The sequence below is a fragment of the Ursus maritimus genome, unplaced genomic scaffold (assembly GCF_017311325.1).
Source record: "Ursus maritimus isolate PB19 unplaced genomic scaffold, ASM1731132v1 scaffold_16, whole genome shotgun sequence".
In the NCBI taxonomy this organism is placed as follows: Eukaryota; Metazoa; Chordata; class Mammalia; order Carnivora; family Ursidae; genus Ursus; species Ursus maritimus.
This window is the reverse complement of record NW_024424008.1, coordinates 47142957-47163010: the sequence shown is the minus strand read 5'-3', so window position 1 is coordinate 47163010 and position 20054 is coordinate 47142957. Positions and strand designations below refer to the sequence as shown.

Genomic DNA, 20054 nt, shown 5'->3' with positions numbered 1-20054 from the left:
AGCCGGCTGATATCAGAGTCACACAGGGAGCTTTTAAAAATTTGAATCCCCAGGTCCGATCCTCTCAGCACCTCTAGGGAAGGGGCCGGGAATCTGTCTCTTGAAGCCCACTTCCAATAGCCTGTAGGCTTGGAATCCACCGAGGACAAGCCAGCTCCGAAGGCCTCAGGGAGAAAGGAGCCCATCTCAGGACACGGGCCAACGATGACACACTGGCATCATATTCGGGAACAAGAGGGGCAGTGGCCATGTGGGCGAGCCACGGCAGAACACCAAGCAGTCTAGGCCGAGGGGAGGGACGGGAAAGCCGGTGATGAGAACAGCACTCGGGAAGCCTGCGAGTGCACAGTGCCTGCCCTGCTCGGCACACACCCATACACATCCCTCTCGGCAGAGCTGGGAGGCTTCGCATGGGAGACAGTCCGGGGCCGCCGATCCGAGGAGGGAAGGCGTGTGTCTGGTGGGCAGGAAGAGAGGGCCTCCTGCACATCAGACAGGGACGGCAGGAGGGAGGGGCAGGTTGCTTAGAGCAGCCCTTCTCGACCCTTCACTCTCACCCGCGGAGACTTAAAAAAGCACGGATGCACAGGCCCCACCTGGACAGATTAAATGAGAACCTCTGGGGGTGGCATCTCATCATCGGCCTTCCTTTAAAAGCTCCCAGGTGAGTCTGACACGGAAACAGGGCTGAGACCCACAGCCCGAGGGACCGTCTAGGCCAGTGTTTCTCCATGTGGACCAGGGGCGTCAACGTGACCAAAGAGGCTGCAGATTCTTGCTCCGCACCCGGACACTCTGAATCAGAAGCTTCTGGCACTGAGCCCAACAATCTGAGTTTTAACAAACCTTCTTGGTGATTCTGACGTAGGCCAAAATTTGAGAACCACCGCTCTAGGCTGAGGGTTTTCACGCTGGCTCTGTGGGGCCCTAGGTCCCTCTGTGACCACTTCAGGGGGCTGGGGGTGGCAGAACACGCCACCTCCCAGCCATCCACCCCTGCCGTGCCCAGCTTCTAGTCAGGGGCCTGCACGTGTATCTATTTTGTGTTTGGAGTTCCACGTCATGATTTATTTTGAAAAAATCAAAATTTTTTTTGATTAAAGAAAAACAATTCAAAAACGGCCAACGTAGCCCAAGCCCCTCGGTTTTTGGTTGGGAAGATCCCGGTCCAGCCAAGGCCATAGGCCAGGGACTGAGCACAGAGGTGAGGCCAGAAAGGAGAGCCCCTCCCACTCTCCCCAGCACGTTCCTTCACGCCCACCCTCCTTGGCACTGGTCTGTGTTCCTTTTCTCCCACAGGCTGACCCCCTACGAGTGGTACAGCCCCCACCCGTGCGCCCAGGGCCGGTGCAACCTGCTGGTGAACCAGTACTCCCTCGGCAACAGCCTCTGGTTTCCCGTTGGGGGCTTCATGCAGCAGGGCTCCACCATCGCCCCCCGAGCCTTATCCACCCGCTGTGTCAGTGGCGTCTGGTAAGATCCGGGGCAGAGGAGGGGCCAGCCCCAGTGGGGTGGGGACCCCAAGGGGTCCTCGGGTAAGCCCTGCTCTGGCCATGGGTAGGCGGGAAGCTCGCAGAGAGCTCTGCCTTCCAAAACAGACTAGCAGGGAGCTGGACTGCATTCCACCAGCTCCAGAAGGCTTGGGAGCACTGGCTTGGGAGTACTGCCTTGGGCGTGCTTTGTGCCATCTTCTCCTGTTCCCCTTCCTTTCCTCTGCCTCAGAGGTCTGGAGACAGATGGGGAGCCAGGGCAGGAAAGGAGATGCAGAAAACAGCCTTGTAGGCACAAGCAAAGGGATTATAACTTCCTGACCTGAAAGTGACCTGAGGTTGAGTGGCTGGGCCTGCCAAAGCATATGCAGATTTATGCAAATCGTAGTTTGCAGCAGGAAGTGCCTGCTGGAGGAATGGAGACGGGCTGTCACATGTGGCCCGCTCTGCCAGCTTCCTCGAACTTCGTCCCTCTGTGCCTGGCTCCGGGGCCTTGCCGGACCTGTCCATATTAGCAGGTGTGGGCAAAGGCAAACTCTTAGTGACTCAGAGTTGGACGGGATCTTGGGAGCCGTCCTCACAGGCAGTCAGCCAGCCTCGGCCTGCAACTCCCTTCTCCTCTTGGCTCACCCAGGGCAAGAGGAATACGGTTGAATGATTCGATGTGTGGGAAGGCAATCTGAAAACTTGAAAGTGCTACATAAATATGTGGACTAATCCTTGCTGTTAGACCATTATGGGGAGAAATGAAGCCCTCACACCTGTATATGTGTTGTATGTATACAGCAGACAGAGGCAAGCTTGCAGAATCCCAGTTCCCCAGCCTTGATTAAAAACCCACTGTTGGGTCTGGCTGTCACAGCCTGTAGGACTTACAGCCTTGGTTCTCTCCCCTCCTTCTCAGCCTGTGTAAGCCAAAGGAGAAAGGAAAAGTGGTGTTTCCACCTTGGGACACCAGTGTCTGGACAGTTACCAGAGGGACACTAGACTGGGACTGATGGGGAGGTAAAAAGGCAGCTGGGACAGTGACCCCTACCCAGCTGGGGTTTTTGTTTTCTCTGATAATGATAAATACAGTAGCATTTAAGACATCTGGGCGAGCTTGACAACAGATGATGCCCCTTTCACACGGGAGCAGGGCTCCACTGACCCTCTAGGGAACGCGTGTGATTTGCTTTCTCAGCACAGATGATAGGCTTGCCCGGAGCTCCTTGGTTCTCTGACCCGTTCCTTTGTGACCAGCTACCGCTGGGGTATGAAGCCCCACACGGCCACCCAGGGGGGCAGATGCCGGAGTGTAACCACGGAGCTGAGGGAAACTCCCCAGCCAACTCTGAGGTCAAGTCCACACTTGGGGCTCGTGAACCCACGGCACTAACCACGGTAGCTAAGCTGCTTGAGAATCCTGGCCTCCCCGGCCTCTGCTGGGGGATGGTCGCGAGATAGAACTTCCAGCAGAATGTACGAGCTGAAGCAGGAGCCGGGAAAGCAGGTCTTAAGGACGGAAGGACACCTGGCACAGGTCACAAACAGGGAAGGTGGCCAGATGCTTTTTCATCCCATATTCAGTGGGAGGGTCTGTCTCTACGTTTCTCTATATCTCACATTCATCTGGTCCTTTACAGAGTGTTAGTCACCAGGACATAGTATCTCATTTGATCTCACAGTTGTCCAGACAGGCAGAGTAGGCCTTCCCATCCCCAAGCAGACGCGCTTGGAGGAGGTACGTGACTTTTCCCGCAAGGTCTCACGGGTGGAGTAGAGCAAGGCCAGAACTAAGACCGGGTCACCTCCCTGGTGGCCTGGCATCTGGAGGCACCCACTGAGTCGGTAGATGACCCTGCCCCTTCCCACCTGGGAGGCAGCCCGCAGGAGTCAGGACACGGCAGTAAAGGAGACAATGGGACTCCTGCTCTGAAAAATCCCCTGGAAGCTGCTGGCCTCTGAATCCCATGGCAAATGCTATGCTTTAGTTGACAGTGTCTTCATCATGAGTAAAGCCTCATTAATTCAGACTCCACTGATTCAGAATTTGTGATTATCCAACCTCAATTATGCTTGGATATGTCTTTGAACCCCTATAAACAAATGGATTGGGATGCAGATCCACACTGCTGACCAGATGGTAGAAGGCTTATTTAACCTACTTAAGTGAACAAACTAGTTGTAATGGCTTTAAGCATATATACTGCCTGAGTTGCAAAATTGTTCTCATTTTAAATGAGTTCACACTGCCCAATAAAGTACTGTTCTTTTTTGAAATAGCTTGCCCATTGCAAGAGTACTTTCTTCTTTTCTTTTATCTTTTTTTAGATTTTATTTTTTTATTTGAGGGAGAGAGAACACGAGAGAGAGAGGCAGAGACAGAGCGTGCAAGCAGGGAGGAGGGGCCGAGGGAGAAGCAGACTCCCCGCTAAGCAGGGAGCTGGACACGGGGCTCGATCCCAGGACCCTGAGACCATGACCTGAGCTGAAGGTAGACACTTAACCGACTGAGCCACCCAGGTGCCCACAAGAGTAGTTTCTAATTCCAACTTCCAGCAGTTCAAAGGTGCTTGTCACCAGTTAATCTTAAAGAGTTTCTTGTTGGTAGAACTGGTTTTAAAATATGGATTTATCCACGTGTTACTTGGCAAGTTCCTTTGCTTCTCTGAGCCTCCGTTTCCTCATCGGCAAAATCGTTGTAAGAACTGCACCTCCTTTAGTTGTAGGAAGCGTGTGAGGTGGTATGTGGGGCTCCTGGCAGGTGCTCAGTACATGGCGATGCTTGTCTGATGGTTGGCGGCATCATGAGAAGACAGGGCAGCCACCCGGCCCTGGCTCTAAACACAGCCCCCAGAGCTGGCACCCTTACTCATTCACTAGCTCATTCCTCACAGTCTCCGAGATGCTCTCATGTGCATGGACACGCCTCTTTTGAATAGCAACCCAATAATCACCTCCTTTAAGAAATGAGAAAAAATGTTAATGGTCTTCTTTCAAGCAAGACTCACAAACTCTGTTCATTTCTGTTGACATCATATGCCCTGCCTCCTTTCTCTTCCCCCACAGAGCTTCCTTCCTAAAAGAGACACCTGGTCTCTCCTATGTGGCTGCAGGACTGGGGATGGGGGCTAAGCCCCCTGGGGGTGCCGGGCAATGATGATTTCCTGGTCTTTTCCTGCGTAGGTGGGCATTCACGCTGATCATCATCTCATCCTACACAGCCAACCTGGCAGCCTTCCTGACTGTGCAGCGCATGGACGTGCCCATTGAGTCAGTGGATGACCTGGCTGACCAGACCGCCATTGAGTATGGCACAATTCACGGAGGCTCCAGCATGACCTTCTTCCAAGTAAACCCACTGGGTTGCTCACCAACATGGGGAATTGGGCAGAATAAAGTTGAGATGTTTGTCCTCTAGAGATAAAAACATCAGTCTTCATCCCATTATCTCTTCTGAACATCTAGTTTGGAGGTTCACCTGGGGTTCATTTGTCCCCCGCTCTACAATGTACCCCTGGAATAAGGTCCCAAAAGCCCTTTGGGTTAATATCAGGTTGTCCCAAAGTGTTGTACAAGAACTATGAGTGGCACTTGAGATGATTTTAGGTACAATGTGGCGAAACTATTGTTTAATGGCCATTGTTTCCTATTTGTTTAAATGGGCATTAGGAAAACATATATGTAAATGCAGTGAATCTGACCTGTACTTTTATTTATACTACTGTGTAGGATGGTCACGTGGGTTAAATTTTATAGGTAGCACTTAGACAAAAGCGAGATTAGAATAATATACGAATGTCCGAAGTATGAGGAGCACGAGATGAAGATGACCCAGTTTCATATACCCCAGACTAGATGGTCTCAGATCGGGACCCTGTTGGCCTTGAGGTTTCCCTGCCAGGCTGAGGAGAAGGCCTTGCTACAGTTATGCATTGGCCGACAAACCAAGTGACTAATCACCAAGACTGGCAGAGCTGGGTCAGACAGAGGAGCGGTTTTCATATGCTTTGGGATCTCTAAGGAAGCAGATTTACCCTGAAGATAATAGGTGTCTAGCCAACCTACCACCTAAGACATCCATTTGCGCATGAAAGAAGTCCAGGGCCTTCAGTTTTCTGTTTTCTGTTCAAGCCTCAGTGCCTGTTGGCCCCGCAACCACTGAAGATGTCATGCAAACACAGGTGTGGAGAGACAACCCCCACCCCCCGCCGAATTCTCTCAGTCTTCTTATTATTTGTAAAAATAGAGGCCAGCACTGGATCTGGGATCGATAAGTAGGCTTGACAAAAGTAGCTGGCACTCCTCCTTCAGAGGGTGTCTCTTAGAAGTCCTGACAACCCTGAGTTTACCGCCTCCAACCTGAAGGACAGCAAAGGACACAACCAGAATTTTCCATTCTTCATTCTGTCAGAACCTGGAGGTTGGCAGTGGAAGACTTCTCTAGGGTGGATGGGGCAAAACCAGTTTATCAAACCAGTAGGCAGAGTTTACAGTGCCTTAGGACCCTGTTCTTTCCTTGCCTTTCTGTGAAAGCTATCAAAGGCACAACCCCTTCCTCTTGCCACGATACAGTGGCCGTTGAAAGATGGAAGGGAAGAAGTTATTGACTATACTGAGGGGACTGAGTAACAAAAGGGCCGGGATTTTAAGGTCCACTTTGATTCCCTCCCTTTTAAAGCCAACATTTCCTTTCTCTTGTTCTCATCCTGCTTCCTTGTGTTCTTTTCCCAGAACTCCCGCTATCAGACCTACCAACGCATGTGGAATTACATGTATTCTAAGCAGCCAAGTGTGTTTGTGAAGAGCACCGAGGAGGGAATCGCCAGGGTGTTGAATTCCAACTACGCCTTCCTTCTGGAATCCACCATGAATGAGTACTACCGGCAGCGAAACTGCAACCTCACTCAGATTGGGGGCCTGCTGGACACCAAGGGCTATGGGATTGGCATGCCAGTCGGTATGCAGGAGAGGAACAGCCTCTTTGGGTAGCTCCATCCAGGCAGGGTCAGAGTAGCTAGGACCACTGAATGCAGCACTGAATTCAACAACCCTGTTCTAGAACCAGTTAATAGTGACTAGGTGGGCATTCGTCAGGTTGAAAACAAAAAACAAAACAAAAAAAACAAGCAAACCCACATACTTCTAATCAGCGATCCATTCTCAATCTTAATTGATTAATTACTCAAGGGCATGTTGATGCCCTTGGTGGATTCTTCAGGGCTTCTGTTCTCCCCTCTTCTGCTTCCTGCCCCTTGCCCTTTCTCTGGTGATGGACCTCTCTACTAGCAGTGGGAAGGAGGAGGAAGAGATGGTCAAACTTAATTAATTTTGCTATTAGTGTCCCTGGGGAAAGGCTTATTATAAAAGGAGACTGACACAATGAAATGAGGTGGCCGTCAGATCATTTGTGGGTCTCACGGACCCATCTACTCCAAATCAGCATAGGTCATTGAGAATGAGCAGTAGAACTTAGTTTCAGTGGATTCTGTGTCTTCTAGGCTGTTATAGCATGGTAGGGATGTTTGGCTTCCAGAAAGTTCTCCCAGCTGTGCTTTCTAAAGGGTATTCACACTTTGGGCCTTCCCCAGCTGATAGTACCTCCGTCAGAAGGTGAAGGGAAGCACATTGAACTGCTTTTTGGATTGGAGAGGGAATCTGAAAATGTTCCCAGGTGCTTGGGACAGGTACCCTTCCCCCACCCACCACAGAGAGCCACACTGAATAGGGCTGTCCTCACCCAATGCTATTCTTCTACGAGGTTGTCCTGTACAAGGCAGCAGGGGGAGAAGTAGCAACTGAGGCCGGCAGACCATGTGGGGAGAGCAATACGTAACATGTACATCTTTGCTGTTATCTAACACACTCCTTCTCTTGATCTCTAACCTGACTCAGAACTATAGGCTTCCCTATACCTGTGGAGTGTGAAAAGCATGGGTTTGGAGTCAAGCCGACCTGGGAATGTACCTGGTTCCAGGCTGTGGGACCTCAGATTATTTAAGCTCTCTGAGTCTCAATTATCCCATCTGTAAAATTAGGTTTCTAATGCCTACCTCGTAGGGTAATGAAGAGGTAAACCTAATAATCTGGTCAGGTGCCTTACCACAGCATCTCCCACTTAGCCTGTTTGGTGGGAACATGAGTGCCCTCCCCATCTTTTCCCTAATCCTCTATGTTATTTGATAAAAGCAGATGACTTCTTAAAGATGGGTGGGAAACCGAGCCAATGAGTATAGGCAAGGAAACAATTCATTCTTGAACTCGGTGAATCCTGACACTAGCTGTTCTGTAAACCAGAGGCCTCACTCCAGGCACTTATAAACCTACATGCTCTCTTCTTACCATCATATTTCGTGGATATTTGTTAATATATTATTGGCCTCTTTCAGAAATCTATTGGCTTCCATTTTGTTTCAAGATGGTGGAGTGAACCACAAAACAAACTTTAAGATGCACCTTAATCAGAATCCAGCAATTTAAGAAATTTAAGTGAAATCTCAAATGCTTCAAAAGTGTTCATGGAACAAGCCTATAGAGAGTTGACAAAGCAGACCAACTCTAGAAATGTTTATCAATAACGGAGGAGAAAGGGAAGGAAATGCATTTCTTCTGTATCTGGCATGATGCTATTTTCACATGTCAGCCCACCCGAGGTAGATGTGGTCCTTCCCACCCTAGAGGAGAGCACTGAGATTCAGAGGCGGCAACTTAACTTGTCCAAGGTCAGACGGTAAGTAGAGGAGCTGGGCTGAAGCCTAGACTGCCTGTCTCCAGATTCAGTGCTTCGCTTTCCAGACCATTGTTGCCAGAGGGTCCCACCGGCTCGACAAGACAGGATAGGAAAGTGAGCTGTGGGCTTTTCCAGGTTCTGAGATCAGGCTGGGAAGAGCCTCACACAATCCACTGATGAGACAGAATTTACATCCGGCTGGGGTTACATCCAGGAAGTGTCGTTTTCAAGTGTGTGTGTGTGCGAGGAGTAAGGACAAACCCAGAGAATAAGCAATGTGCTTGGACCCAGAAAAATTAAGAGAAACAGAACAAGGAATGAGATGGAAAATTAGTGAAGTGGTTTAGAAGCAAAGCAGACACACATGGAGTAAACAGAATAATCCTTTCATGGGGCCCCTGGGGTGCTGTTGAGGTTGGGTTGAAAATGCCTTGAAAACTGCTTGAAATGCCTGGCTGGGCTGGACAGTTGTCTGTAAACCTGGAATGTTCATTAGTCTCACCGCCTAGCACCATCTGTTAGTTCAAGTAGCCGTCCACTGCAGATGTGTACTAAGTACCCGTATCCATGAGGCGCTCTTGATGTTCGCCCACATGGCTTGCATAGACACATTCTGTGCTGCAGGCTTGGAGATTTGCATGTCCAGGCGTAGTTGTATCTCCAGGAGGGAAGGTTCCCTCTGCGGAGTCATGGGCTGTCAGAGTCCAAAGAGATCTGGGAGCTAATCTAGTCCCTTGCCTGTCAAAGTACAGTCTATGGCCGAGCGGCAGGGCATCCCCTTGGAGCTTGTTAGAAATGCACAATCTGAGGGCACCTGGGTGGCTCAGTCAGTGAAGCAACTGCCTTCAGCTCAGGTCATGATCCCGGAGTCCTGGGATCGAACCCTGCATCTGGCTGTCTGCTCGGTGAAGAATCTGCTTCTCCCTCTGCCCCTCACCCCGCTCATGCTCTCTCTCTCTCTCTCTCTCACTCTTTCAAATAAATAAAATTTTTTTAAAAAAGAGAGAGAGAGAGAGAGAAATGCGCAATCTCAGGCCCCACCCCAGACCCATGGAATCAGGGTCTGCTGGTCAACCAGATCCCCAGGTCATTCCCATGCCTATTAAAATTTGAGAGTGCAAATCTATTTGTTCCAAACTTCTGCCTGAATCCTTCGCCGTAGCCTTTTCCCCTGAGGCATCTGTCCACACCAGGCCTTCACAGAGCTTGAGCAAGAAAACCGAGCAGCTCGGTTGGTTTCCAGCCTCTTGGCAGCTTTTTCTTTATGATCTCCGGCCTCAGCCCACACCGAGGCATTGAGCTTTCCACGGTTTCATTTAAGCCTATTTTTGTGATTAAACCTAAATTCCGGAACCAAAGCTCCTTGACCATATTCCATTAGAAAAATTAAAAAGGAATTGCACTCAACAGAAGCCTTCTGTCTGAGGAGGGAGGGAGGAGCAACCAACACAGGGTGTTGGATGGGGACAGGGTTGTCGGACACTCAGCAGGCAGGTGGGAAGGTTAGGGCTGCCCGGGACTGGCTTCTGCATGCAGATGGTAGAGAGGTGGCTTCGGTCACTCTCTGCGGTGGCTCTTCTCTCCTTGGGGGCTGCTCTGGGTACGCAGTTGTCAGGTGTAATGTAGCAAGAGTTACAAGTGCCTGGGAAATGAGTTTAGATCAAGTAGAAGACAGATAACTGACCAGGTGATAGGTTTGTGTACCAGAAGGTTTCCCACGTTGGCCTCTTGGAGGCCAATGGGATGCCTTGCGACCAGCTTCCCAAGTGTCTGTGGGCAGGTTGGTTAACCTCAGTAGAAAGTGGTGGGGAAGTAAAGATCCACGGGTGCCTGTAAAGCTGTCACTTGTCCCTCACTGTGTTCATGGCTGTGGGCTGAACATGGCATCAGTGTAAAGAGAAGGAAAGTAGAAAAGTCCGAGTGCCCTGCGTGCAGCCAGAACTCCCTCCTCTCCGTGGAGAGTCCTCAGACCCAGCCAGGTGGAGAGCCATGCTCCTGGAGGGACCCCTGCCATGTCTGTCCCTCTCCTCCTGAGGTTAGGCGGGCAGAGTGGCCAGGAGGTGTACTGGGGAAAGGAGCAGAGTGATGTCTAACAGGGCACTTACACCCTGTGTTCTGGGCTCTCCTGTGACCCCACAGGTTCGGTTTTCCGGGATGAGTTTGACCTGGCCATTCTCCAGCTGCAGGAGAACAACCGCCTAGAAATTCTGAAGCGCAAGTGGTGGGAAGGCGGCAAGTGCCCCAAGGAGGAAGATCACAGAGCCAAAGGTAAGGGGGTTCAGGAGCGTCACCCTCCTGCTCTAGAGGACAGCAGCTGCTGTCTGCTGTCGAGTCCAGGCGGTGGTCGCTAGAACACACCGAGAGCAAGCCTTGGAAGGAACTTAGGGCTGGGTGGGGTTGGGCTGAGGGCCATTTGTGGCCCCCAGTCTGGGCACATTGGAAGCATCCAGTGCCCGCCTGCTTACGAGTCCCAGAGACGCCATATTTACCATGGTTCCTGAGTTCAGCCACCTCTTAGCCCGGCCCATGTCCCCATCGCCTCACAACCACCAACTGCGGGCCTCCTCTTCCCATTCTTGCCCCTTGACAGCATCTTCTCCACCAGTAGTCAGAGTCATTCTTTTTTTTTTTTTAGGGAGTGAGTGAGCATGAGCAGGGGGAGGGGCAGAGGGAAAGGGAGAGAGAATCCCAAGCAGGCTCCATGCTCAGTGCAGAGCCCGATGTGGAGCTCGATTCCCACCATGACCTGAGTCGAAGTCGAGAGTCAGCTACTCAGACACCCCCAGAGAGATTCTTCTTATGGTGCGAGTAAATCACAACATTTCCCTGCATGAACCTTCCGATGGCTTCCCATCTCAGAATAAACACAAGCCTTCTGGGGCCTCAAGCCCCTACCTCATCTGTTTCTCCCTCAGCCTCTTCCTTTTCTTTCTGTTCTGCTTCCCCCAGGCCTCCTGGCCTGCTCCCACCTCAGGGCCTGTGCACGTGTTTCCTCCTCCTGGCCTCCCTAAGGAGGCTCCCCCAGAAAGGCCATCCCTCCCCTCACCCGTCTCCCCTATCACCTGAGCTCTGCTTTGGTTTTCTCGTCAGGCCTCATCACTCCCTGATACTATATGTTCTATTCGTTTGTCTACTTTCCATTTCTTCTACCAGAATATGTTTCATGGGGGCAAGGTCTGTCTTCTTCACAGGACTGGCCCCAGGGCTGGTGCATGGATATTTTATTGAATGAATGAGTGAGTGAATGAATGAATGAGTGAATGAATGAAGTTTAAATCACACTGGATAGAAAGCAGTCACCGACCGATATGTGTGGTTTGGAGTGTTCAGGGTCCCTGAGCACCCAGGACTTTTTGTAGGGGTTTTGTCCAGGATAGTCCCGGGACACATCTGTTGTCGACCAGTTAATGCCTATTAGTTATTTTTAGAACCCCCTTAAGTCTCATAATGTCCTGGTTTGGACAATAAATCATATGATCACCCCTAGTCATCTGTTGCAGCCTTGCTAAAATATGTAACAAATTTACCTGTACACGCTGTCCCCTAAGAAGGCAGCTGAGGAGTGAAATGAATAATAGCACGCACTTCCCTCTCTGCTCGGCGTGAATGATTATCCATGATGAGACAGTGAATGAGTGACTTTGGTTTCCAAGTGTCTCTACGTGGATCCCTGTCCTGCAAGGCGAGGTCTCGGGTATATGGACCTATGGGCAATTTAATGGCCCTTTGTGATTTAGAGGAAATGCTGCCCCTTCCCTCATGGGAACCCACTGAGACCACGCACGTCTTGGCTCTCCACTCCCCAAAGATCAAATGTGGAGGAGACTAATTCTGTTCAGAAAAAAAAAAAAAAAAAAAAGGAAAGAAAGAAATGAGGGTATCAGAAAGCTTTTGTGGATCTGATAGAATGAAGTAGACGTAGGAGGTGCTCAGGACCTGAGCAGGTAGGGAGGGTCGGAGGGGTACTGCAGGCAGTGAGACCCTCGAGGAAGATGCCGCAGTAGAAACTTGTGCTGTGGGCCTGGAGTTCTATGCGGCGCGGGTGGACCGGAGCGAGATTCCCATGGGGAGAGTTGAGCTGCACAGAGCGTTGGTACTAGGAAGGTATGGGTAGCAAAATGCTCCTTCACCACCCCCTCCCCACAAAAAGACACATGGATTGAAAACAATCTAAATCTGACTGGGCCTGGAATAGTCAAAGTAAAATGAGATTATTGAGAAGTTGACATACGCTGATGTTGTTCTGTGATGGCCATGAACTTCAGAGCGGTGGGAAAGAGCGCCATCTTACCGAGCAGGTGGAGGGAACCGGTGGTGGCTTTCTATCTGGAGTAATCTAAAGTAGAAACAGAGAGGTGGGTCTGAGCCCCAGAGCAGAAGGACCTCGAATCCTTCCCCTGACTGATGAGTAAAATAGGAGAAATGTCTGGGTATTTCTCTTCCTAGAAGCCCTTGTCGCCCTCCACCCCCACTCCTCCAGTGGCTTGGGTGCCTTCTGTGACTTTGGACAGAGCACTCAACGCACTACCTTGCAGCTCCTGGTCTCCTCTTGGCAGATGGCACCTTCGCTGTGGACCAGTCTCGTTTGTGTCTATGTCCCTCGCCTCAGTAGGACCCAGAAATATTGGTGGAATGTGTGACTACAGCTACTGGCTGGTGGCGGTCAAAAGCTACCAACAGCGGTGTTCTCCTGGGTCACATTAGCGAAGTGACCAATGAACTTGTGTTTCAGTGACCTTCCTGTGCAGCCTTCCCCCCAGAGCTCTCCACTCAGTCAAGTCGTTCCTGCTTCTGAGCAGCTGACCCAACAGGTGTACGTGGTGACACAGAGACACTGTCGATGAGGGAGGCTGAAACACGCTGGGAGGGGGCCAGGAGCCAGGGCTCAGAGAGGAACAGTGACCCCTGCAGACTCCTGCATTGCACCCCCCAGCCCCAGGCTGGCAGCCAGCTCTGCCAGTTCCAGATCTCCCCCCGCTCCTGCTCCCCACTAGCTGTCGGCTTCCCCAGCTTAGCCTGCCTTTGTCAACCGGATCCCCGTTTGATCTCTTGGAGCACATTTCCCTTTGAGGCTCACTGCTGAGTTGCTCCCATGTCTCCAGTTTCCCCCTTTCATCCCTGACCCCGAAACCCGGCCACAGGTCCTTCCCTTTTGTGCAAGTATGTCTTTGCTCATGTTTATTCATGCATCCTGCTAATCCTAGAGAGAAACAGTGGGAGGGCAGCAAAATTGGCAAATACAGGGATGATACAGGATCTGGGTGCCTGGCTGTGGTCCCTCATGGCCCCCCATATGGATCATCTCTCCCCCACTCACGGTGTCTCCTGAAGTCCAGTGACTTCCCGCAACCCTCCTCCCACCCTCCAAGAAGGGAGCTCATCAGACTTCAACTCTCCTGCCTACCTCTTTGTTCTCCCATTGGCCGCTAGCATAGCTCTTCCCTCGGGCAGTTTCAGTAGGGTTCAGGATCACAGGCCTTGGTTCAAATGGACCCCACTCCATAAATGGCCTTATTACAGACACTAGCAAACATCTTAGAGCCTCAGTTTCCTTCTCTAGGAAATAGAGATGATGATTAATAATCCTGTCGCCTCCCGGAGCTATTGTGAAAATCGAATGACATAAATCATGTTAAATAAACCCTCTGCAAAAGTGACTGGCGCAAAGGAAGTGAGAACTAATTTTATTCCCCAATCTAAGCCTCAAGGAGCAATTAAGGCACAGTGAGAGATCTGAACAGTGTCCACAGCCGCAAGTATGCCCACTCGTCACGTGCTCCTTAAGGCTAGATAGCTCTTCTAAAATCCACACTTATGACATCTGTTTTGCATCTGTTGACATTTGTCCCCCATGGACTGTAAAAAAAAAAACTCAAATGCGGGGACTGTGTCTTATTTATTTTTGTATCTTGGTGACCAGCATTATCATCTGACATCTGTGTTTGAGGAAAGGATGAAGCATGAATGAATGAATGAATGAATGAATGAAGTAGGCAACCATCTCAAGGACCTCTAGACTGGTACTACTTCCTATGTCTGTTGCCTCCCAAAGAGGAACCCTGACACCCCAGCTGGTGGCATGGAAAGTGTTCACATAGCCCCATTGCATCCAACGTACGTTGTAAACCAGTGCATATCAGGCACTGCGCTAGGCTCTGAGATTATGAAAAGGACTAAGACATGGCCCCGTCCTCAAGAGGTTTAGAACCTAGAGAGAGGCACAGATCATCACTGTAATGCTTGCACTGTAGGAATGCTTTATGAGAACCATAAAGAAAGTGTTTATGAAGCCCAGGGGAGGAAGTGATTAATTCTGAGCAGTGGTCAGGGAAGGCTTGAGGGACATTTGGCCTGAACCTTGAAACATCTATCAGGAGTCGCTGCTTTAGGAATGCTGTAGAGCATAGCTGTTGCGTCCAGAAATTGGTTTGAATAAGTAGGACAAGGTTGGAGTTCGGAGAGCATTGGAAACTGGGAGGAGGCATTTGGACTGCAAACCAGCATGTCCCAAGCTTTTCCGTGGAAGGAATTAATAGCAGCAGACACCAAGCCTATACTCTTGGGGTCTGGGGACATCCTCTAAAACAGCCCACCATGCTTGGAATATCCTTGGTTCTTCTGTTTTATCCTAAAAACCCATGAATTTTGCAGCTTCCAACGTAACATAGGCATGTTTATTTAATGTAAAAATGCTTTTTCCACCTCAACTCTAAGGAAAATTAGTGTCCCAGAAGATGCTCCATAAGCATCCCAAGGCACTGCCAATGCCTTGGCACCCTGGACTCGGTTTGAGAGTATCGGCTCCAGACTTCAGAGGTGCTGGGCTAAGACGGGGTATGATGAAAGCAGGTGCCGGGGATGGAATTCTGAGCTGTCACTGGCATTCATCGTCTCAGGGGACAGTCCTTGCCTTGGGAGGAACAAAGAATCAAATTATTGACTTTAAGTTCCAATGGTCTTACAACTCAGCAGAGACGGTGTTCTTAGAAGTCAAAGTTTTTGATTTGCCAGAAGAGTATTTTTGCAATACAGAAGGCTAATACCTAAAAGGAGCTTGGCATGAAACTGGCACTAGAAGTTAGAGAGTAGAAAAATAATAGAAGACCCAGTCACCCAGTCTGCAAACCAGATAAAAAAATAAAATAAAATAACACCCTGGCTGGGACAGGGAGCTTCTGAGCAGGAAAAGGATTTATTAGAATGTGGAGGGTCTCCTAGAAGGAGCTTTGTGTCCTGCTGGGACACAAGACAGTAGCAGATAGAACTCCTAGATTAGTTGGGGATTCTAAAAGGTAAAGAGATTTTTGCTTGCTCCCAGAGTTTGGGAAGTCCCAGAAATATGTGTCATGCTATGGTGAAGAGGGGGCATGAGAGATGGGACATGGGGACCCAGGGCAGGAGGGCCTAGTGACAGACCTCATTTTCCTAGGCCCCATAGACACTGGAAATCTCAGTGGAATCCAGCACTAAGAACAGATACCTAACCCACTCCCATGACACATCATCTCCTTCCTATCCTCGGACCTGAAATACATCCAGGGGTGAAGCGGGAGCAGAGAAAACACTGCATTTAGCTGAATTTAAACCCAAAACGACGGAGAAGTCTGTGTTTTTGGCAATCAGCTGGAAATGGGAGCTTGGGATAGACATTGGGTAGTTTATAGAAAACTTAAGTGAGAATTTTTGCCAAGTGGTTGGCTTTGGAAACCCTTCCCTAGTCCACAGAGGCTGAGGAAGACTGACCTGACGGCAGAGTTCAGGAAAGATGGAGAGGGGAGGCACACAGGGAGGCACACGGGCTCCCTGGGAAGTTGGGGAAGTCATAACAGGAGGCTCCACTCTGCACTTGGGGACCGAATGTTCCCTAGCACAGAGAAGAGAATGGAGCAGATGAAAAGGGGAAAATAAAGAGCGAGGTCACCCTGCCCTTGTCCCAAATGCTTCAGGAGATGCTCGGGTTCTCTCAACTGGCCCATGCCAACTTGCCCCTGTGCAGCCCCCCTTTGGAAGGAAAGGGTGAGCTGTATCAGTACATCCGAAGGGCCCTGTCTGCGAGATGCTGTGCGAATCTCCAGAAGAGCCAGGGCTTCGGCTCCCATCCCAGCCACGGCAGCTCGTGCCCATGTAATGGAGTGGCCCCATTTCTGCCGTGGCCTAAGCCCAAGCAGACGTGACTCAGAGAGGCCGAAGGGCTTCCTAGCCAAGCGAAAGTCCGCGTGACCTCCTCCAAGCCAAGCAAGAAGTACTAGCCTGGAACCGAGGCACCATCGCCTGGCCTGGCCCGGCAAGTCAGCAGCAGACTTCACGGAATATAACCTCCTGCTCCAGGGAGCCCCTCCTGGGTCAGAAGAACAGGACCAGCATGACCCGAAAGGTCTCTTCCTTTAAGTCTTTAAATGGTTGCCAGGAATGGAGCCACAGGAACTTTTTTTTTTTCCTTGCGTCTCAACCCGAACAAAGGGCAGTCGTGTTAATCTGCTTTCCAGAGCAGCTCCTGGGTGATCTTTCTTTTCGTGATGTGAGTCCGTTGGCCTTCACCTGTGCCTCAAGGAAGAAGGAGACTGGAGCTGGCAGAGAGGGATGGAGGTGAAGGGAACTGTGAGGAAGGTCCTTGTGTCAGAGGCTTCTGACACGGACAGTGGCTGTAGGCACTTGGCTTTCAAGTACAGCGGGTCCCTGACCGACGACGGTTTGATTTGCAGTTTTTCGATTCTACGATGGTGCGCAAGCAGGACGCATTGAGTATACAGCGTACTTGGAACTTGGGGTTTGGACCTTTTCCCAGGCTAGCGATGTGCAGGATGACCCTCTCCTGGGGTGCGGGCAGCAGCAGAGCTCCCAGTCACCCCGAGATCACCAGGGTCAAAATCGATACACTAACAGCCCTTCCGTACCCGTATAGCCGTTCCAGCGTTTGCTTTCAAGACAGTGTTCAATCAATTACAGGAGATGTTCAGCACTTTGTTACAAACTAGACTTTGTGTGAGATGACATCGCCCAACCCTAGGCTAATGTCAGTGTCCCGAGCACGTCTCAGGTGGGCGAGTCTAAGCCATCATGTTTTCCACTTATATTTTCAACTGACAATGCGTTTATTGGGATGTAACGCCATCGTAAGTCGAGGAAAACGTGCAGCGTGCATCAGCGTGCAGTAGCTAACATAATCCTTCTCCACTTTGTTATCCTATTAAAATGCGAGAAATGTCAAAGAAAAGGATCGGATGCACCCTACTTCTAATCCAGTATTACAGCTCAAACGTCACTGCCAAGTTCCAGAGAAGAACCCTAACATTGGGTTGATGCCACCAAGCCTGAGTCTTTTTGCCAGGCCTCCCTCAGCTCTGGTGAGAACCACATTATCCCTTCACCGTACCTCCCCGATTCCTTTCCCTGCCTGGAGCTCAATGACCACCTACCTTCGTCTGCAGCTAAAAAATGAAATGACAGAGTGTATGGAAGGCTTGATTCCAAGCTCTTTCATTCTCTTCTGCCCTTTCTTTTCAAAAACACTTATTTTATTTATTCTCTCACTCAGCCCCTATAAAAAGAAATCTCCGTTAGCCACTCACAAATGCCGGCACCCCAATTCAAGGGGATTGGGTTACTGAAGGCTTTCCAGAACGATTGTTGGACAAAAAGGTAGTCGGTAAATTCCAAGGAAATTAAATACCTTTATCTCGAAAAACACAAGCTCACAATTGGGCTTCAAAGGAACATAAATACACCACCAGGCTGTGAAAATCAGGGTCCCCTTTCAAGGATGGAAAAGAGGCCAGTGGTATTGACTCACAAAATACTTAGAGAGCAGGAAGTTTGCTCTCTGGCACAGCGGGAATGAAAGTGTGAGACATCTTAGCGGGAGTGGGGTGAGGGATGGGTCGGGGCTGGAATCTGGGGCTGTTTTCCTCTTTCTTCTCAGGGGGCCCAGCCTGACTATCCCAGTTCTTTGGTTTCTCTGGAGAGAGCCAAGACTGGAAACCCGAATATGGGAGTTTAGATAGTGTCTCGGAGAGATGCTTGCCGAGGAAGCTTCTCCCTAATCAAATCAGATGGATTGCTGAGAGACGGAGGAACTCCCAAGGGGGATGCCAGGTAGCACGGTCAGGAACAGAGGCAAATGGTGGCCCAGTGTGTCTGCGCCAAAGGAGGTCAGCACCTATAAGGTCTGCAGCCCAACTTTGTGTGGTTACTAGGCTAAGGTGAAGTCAATGAAGCATCAATTCAAATGTTTGATGTAACGTTGTCGAGGAGAGAAGGAAATCTTAGAAGTGGAACGCGTCGCCCATGCATAGGACCCTCTTTCCCGGTCACTCTGGGTGGGAGGAGAGGTCCCAGGAATGAATTCAGTCGTCAGAGTGTGGGGTCGAGTTCTGTCATCCCATCCCTGTAGCAGGAGGAAGCCTCGCTCCAGGGAGAGGCCGTGTGGGGTAGGGGTGGGGACGAAGGCTCTGGCTTCAGTTCGGATCTTGCACTTGCCGCTGGTCCTGGGACCTTGGGCAAGTTACCAACTCTGGTAACCTTGCTCCTAGGTAGCAGTCATAAAGGTCAGCTTTATTTTTATAAAGAATGTTAGCGGGGTGGTGAGATTTCTCTAGATTTCGCATCTCAGCTGTGAGAATTTGGGCCACTTAACTGTTCCTGAATTCCTGTTTCTTTCACTGTAAGATGCCGACAGTGAGCCTTCTTTACAGTGTTTTTAATGATAATCAAATGAGATAGCAAATGTTTTTAAAAACGAGGCGCTTGAGCTCGTATTTTGATGAATTGTAAAGCGCCTCTCCCAAGCTTGTGTTTTGACAAATTGCAAAATTTATCAGATGCCTCTTCCATCCGTCTTCTACGTGGTGTCTGTTTGCCTGCTTTCCTTCCATCAGCGTCCCGGGCCTCTGCTAGGTGTAGTCCATGAATGTCACGGGAAGAGTAAATGGCCTGCTTGCTCTTCCCGTCCCTGGCCATGCAAACCTGACAAGTCACTTCGTATGTCCTGGGAAGGTCATACAGGTCAGCTCACACGTGGTCTCGAGAAGTTGCTATTTACAGTAAATAAGGCCGGGGAGATGGGACCAATTAATATATTTGCATGGAGGTAGGTGAATGTGACTCTGAACTAGAAAGTGCTCGAAAGTCATTTTGGTCAAAGAATTCATGTGCTTGTCAAGTGTTTTCAGTGGAGAATGCTGCACAGATCTCAGCACACACCGTAATGCTCAGCTCACAGAAGCTTCTCAAGAAAGATTTGTTGACCAACGTCCAAGAACAAATACATTCTCCCTGGACGGGATCATGGCGCCAGTCTCTTTTCTCTCTGTATCTAGCTCTGTGGCTCCTGTGGCCTCTGCCTCTTTGCCTCCCAGGCTAGACCTACCCTGTCCTTGTTCAAAAGTAGCACCCCTGCATCTCAGATGCAACTTTCCACAGTGTTCCAGGAGGTGTGCAAGGGGAGTAAGGCACCTGAATCCGAAAAGGGATTACTTTCAGGTCAGAACTGAAGGCTCCGTGGGTGGAGATTCAGATCTGTTCGGAGGTACTCCCTTGACGTTGCCGTTCCCCTCCATAGTTCTAGAGACAAGGAAAGTTGTTAGTTTGCATTTGTCCACCATAACTTGTATTTGTGGACGAGCTAGGAGTGACACCAGAGTCGGTGTTTAACCAACCAAGAGTTTGCGGGGGGAATTCGGTTCTGTTTCAGTTGATAGGGTCTTACTGCTGGGGCATAGCTGAGGCTCTGAGACTCAAGTGTCAAGAGAGACTCTTGGTCTGAAAGCCAGCTGTCTAGGTGGCTCCTGGGTGGTCCAGCCGAAGAAGGGAAGGGGGCAGTGATTAGTCGGCTCCCCCCTTGCAGGGGCCGAGGC

At 50.2% G+C, this 20054-nt stretch overlaps 1 protein-coding gene across 1 annotated transcript in view; it reads left to right on the top strand.

The window, feature by feature from the left end:
- The window catches only part of GRIK4 (glutamate ionotropic receptor kainate type subunit 4), a 197302-nt gene that overhangs the window by 166590 nt on the left and 10658 nt on the right, over nt 1-20054 (top strand). Inside the window, exons 14-17 of the mRNA XM_040631118.1 lie at nt 1300-1473; nt 4659-4824; nt 6207-6432; nt 10342-10470. Coding sequence (XP_040487052.1) covers nt 1300-1473; nt 4659-4824; nt 6207-6432; nt 10342-10470 — 695 coding nt within the window. The remainder of the gene's footprint in view (nt 1-1299; nt 1474-4658; nt 4825-6206; nt 6433-10341; nt 10471-20054) is intronic.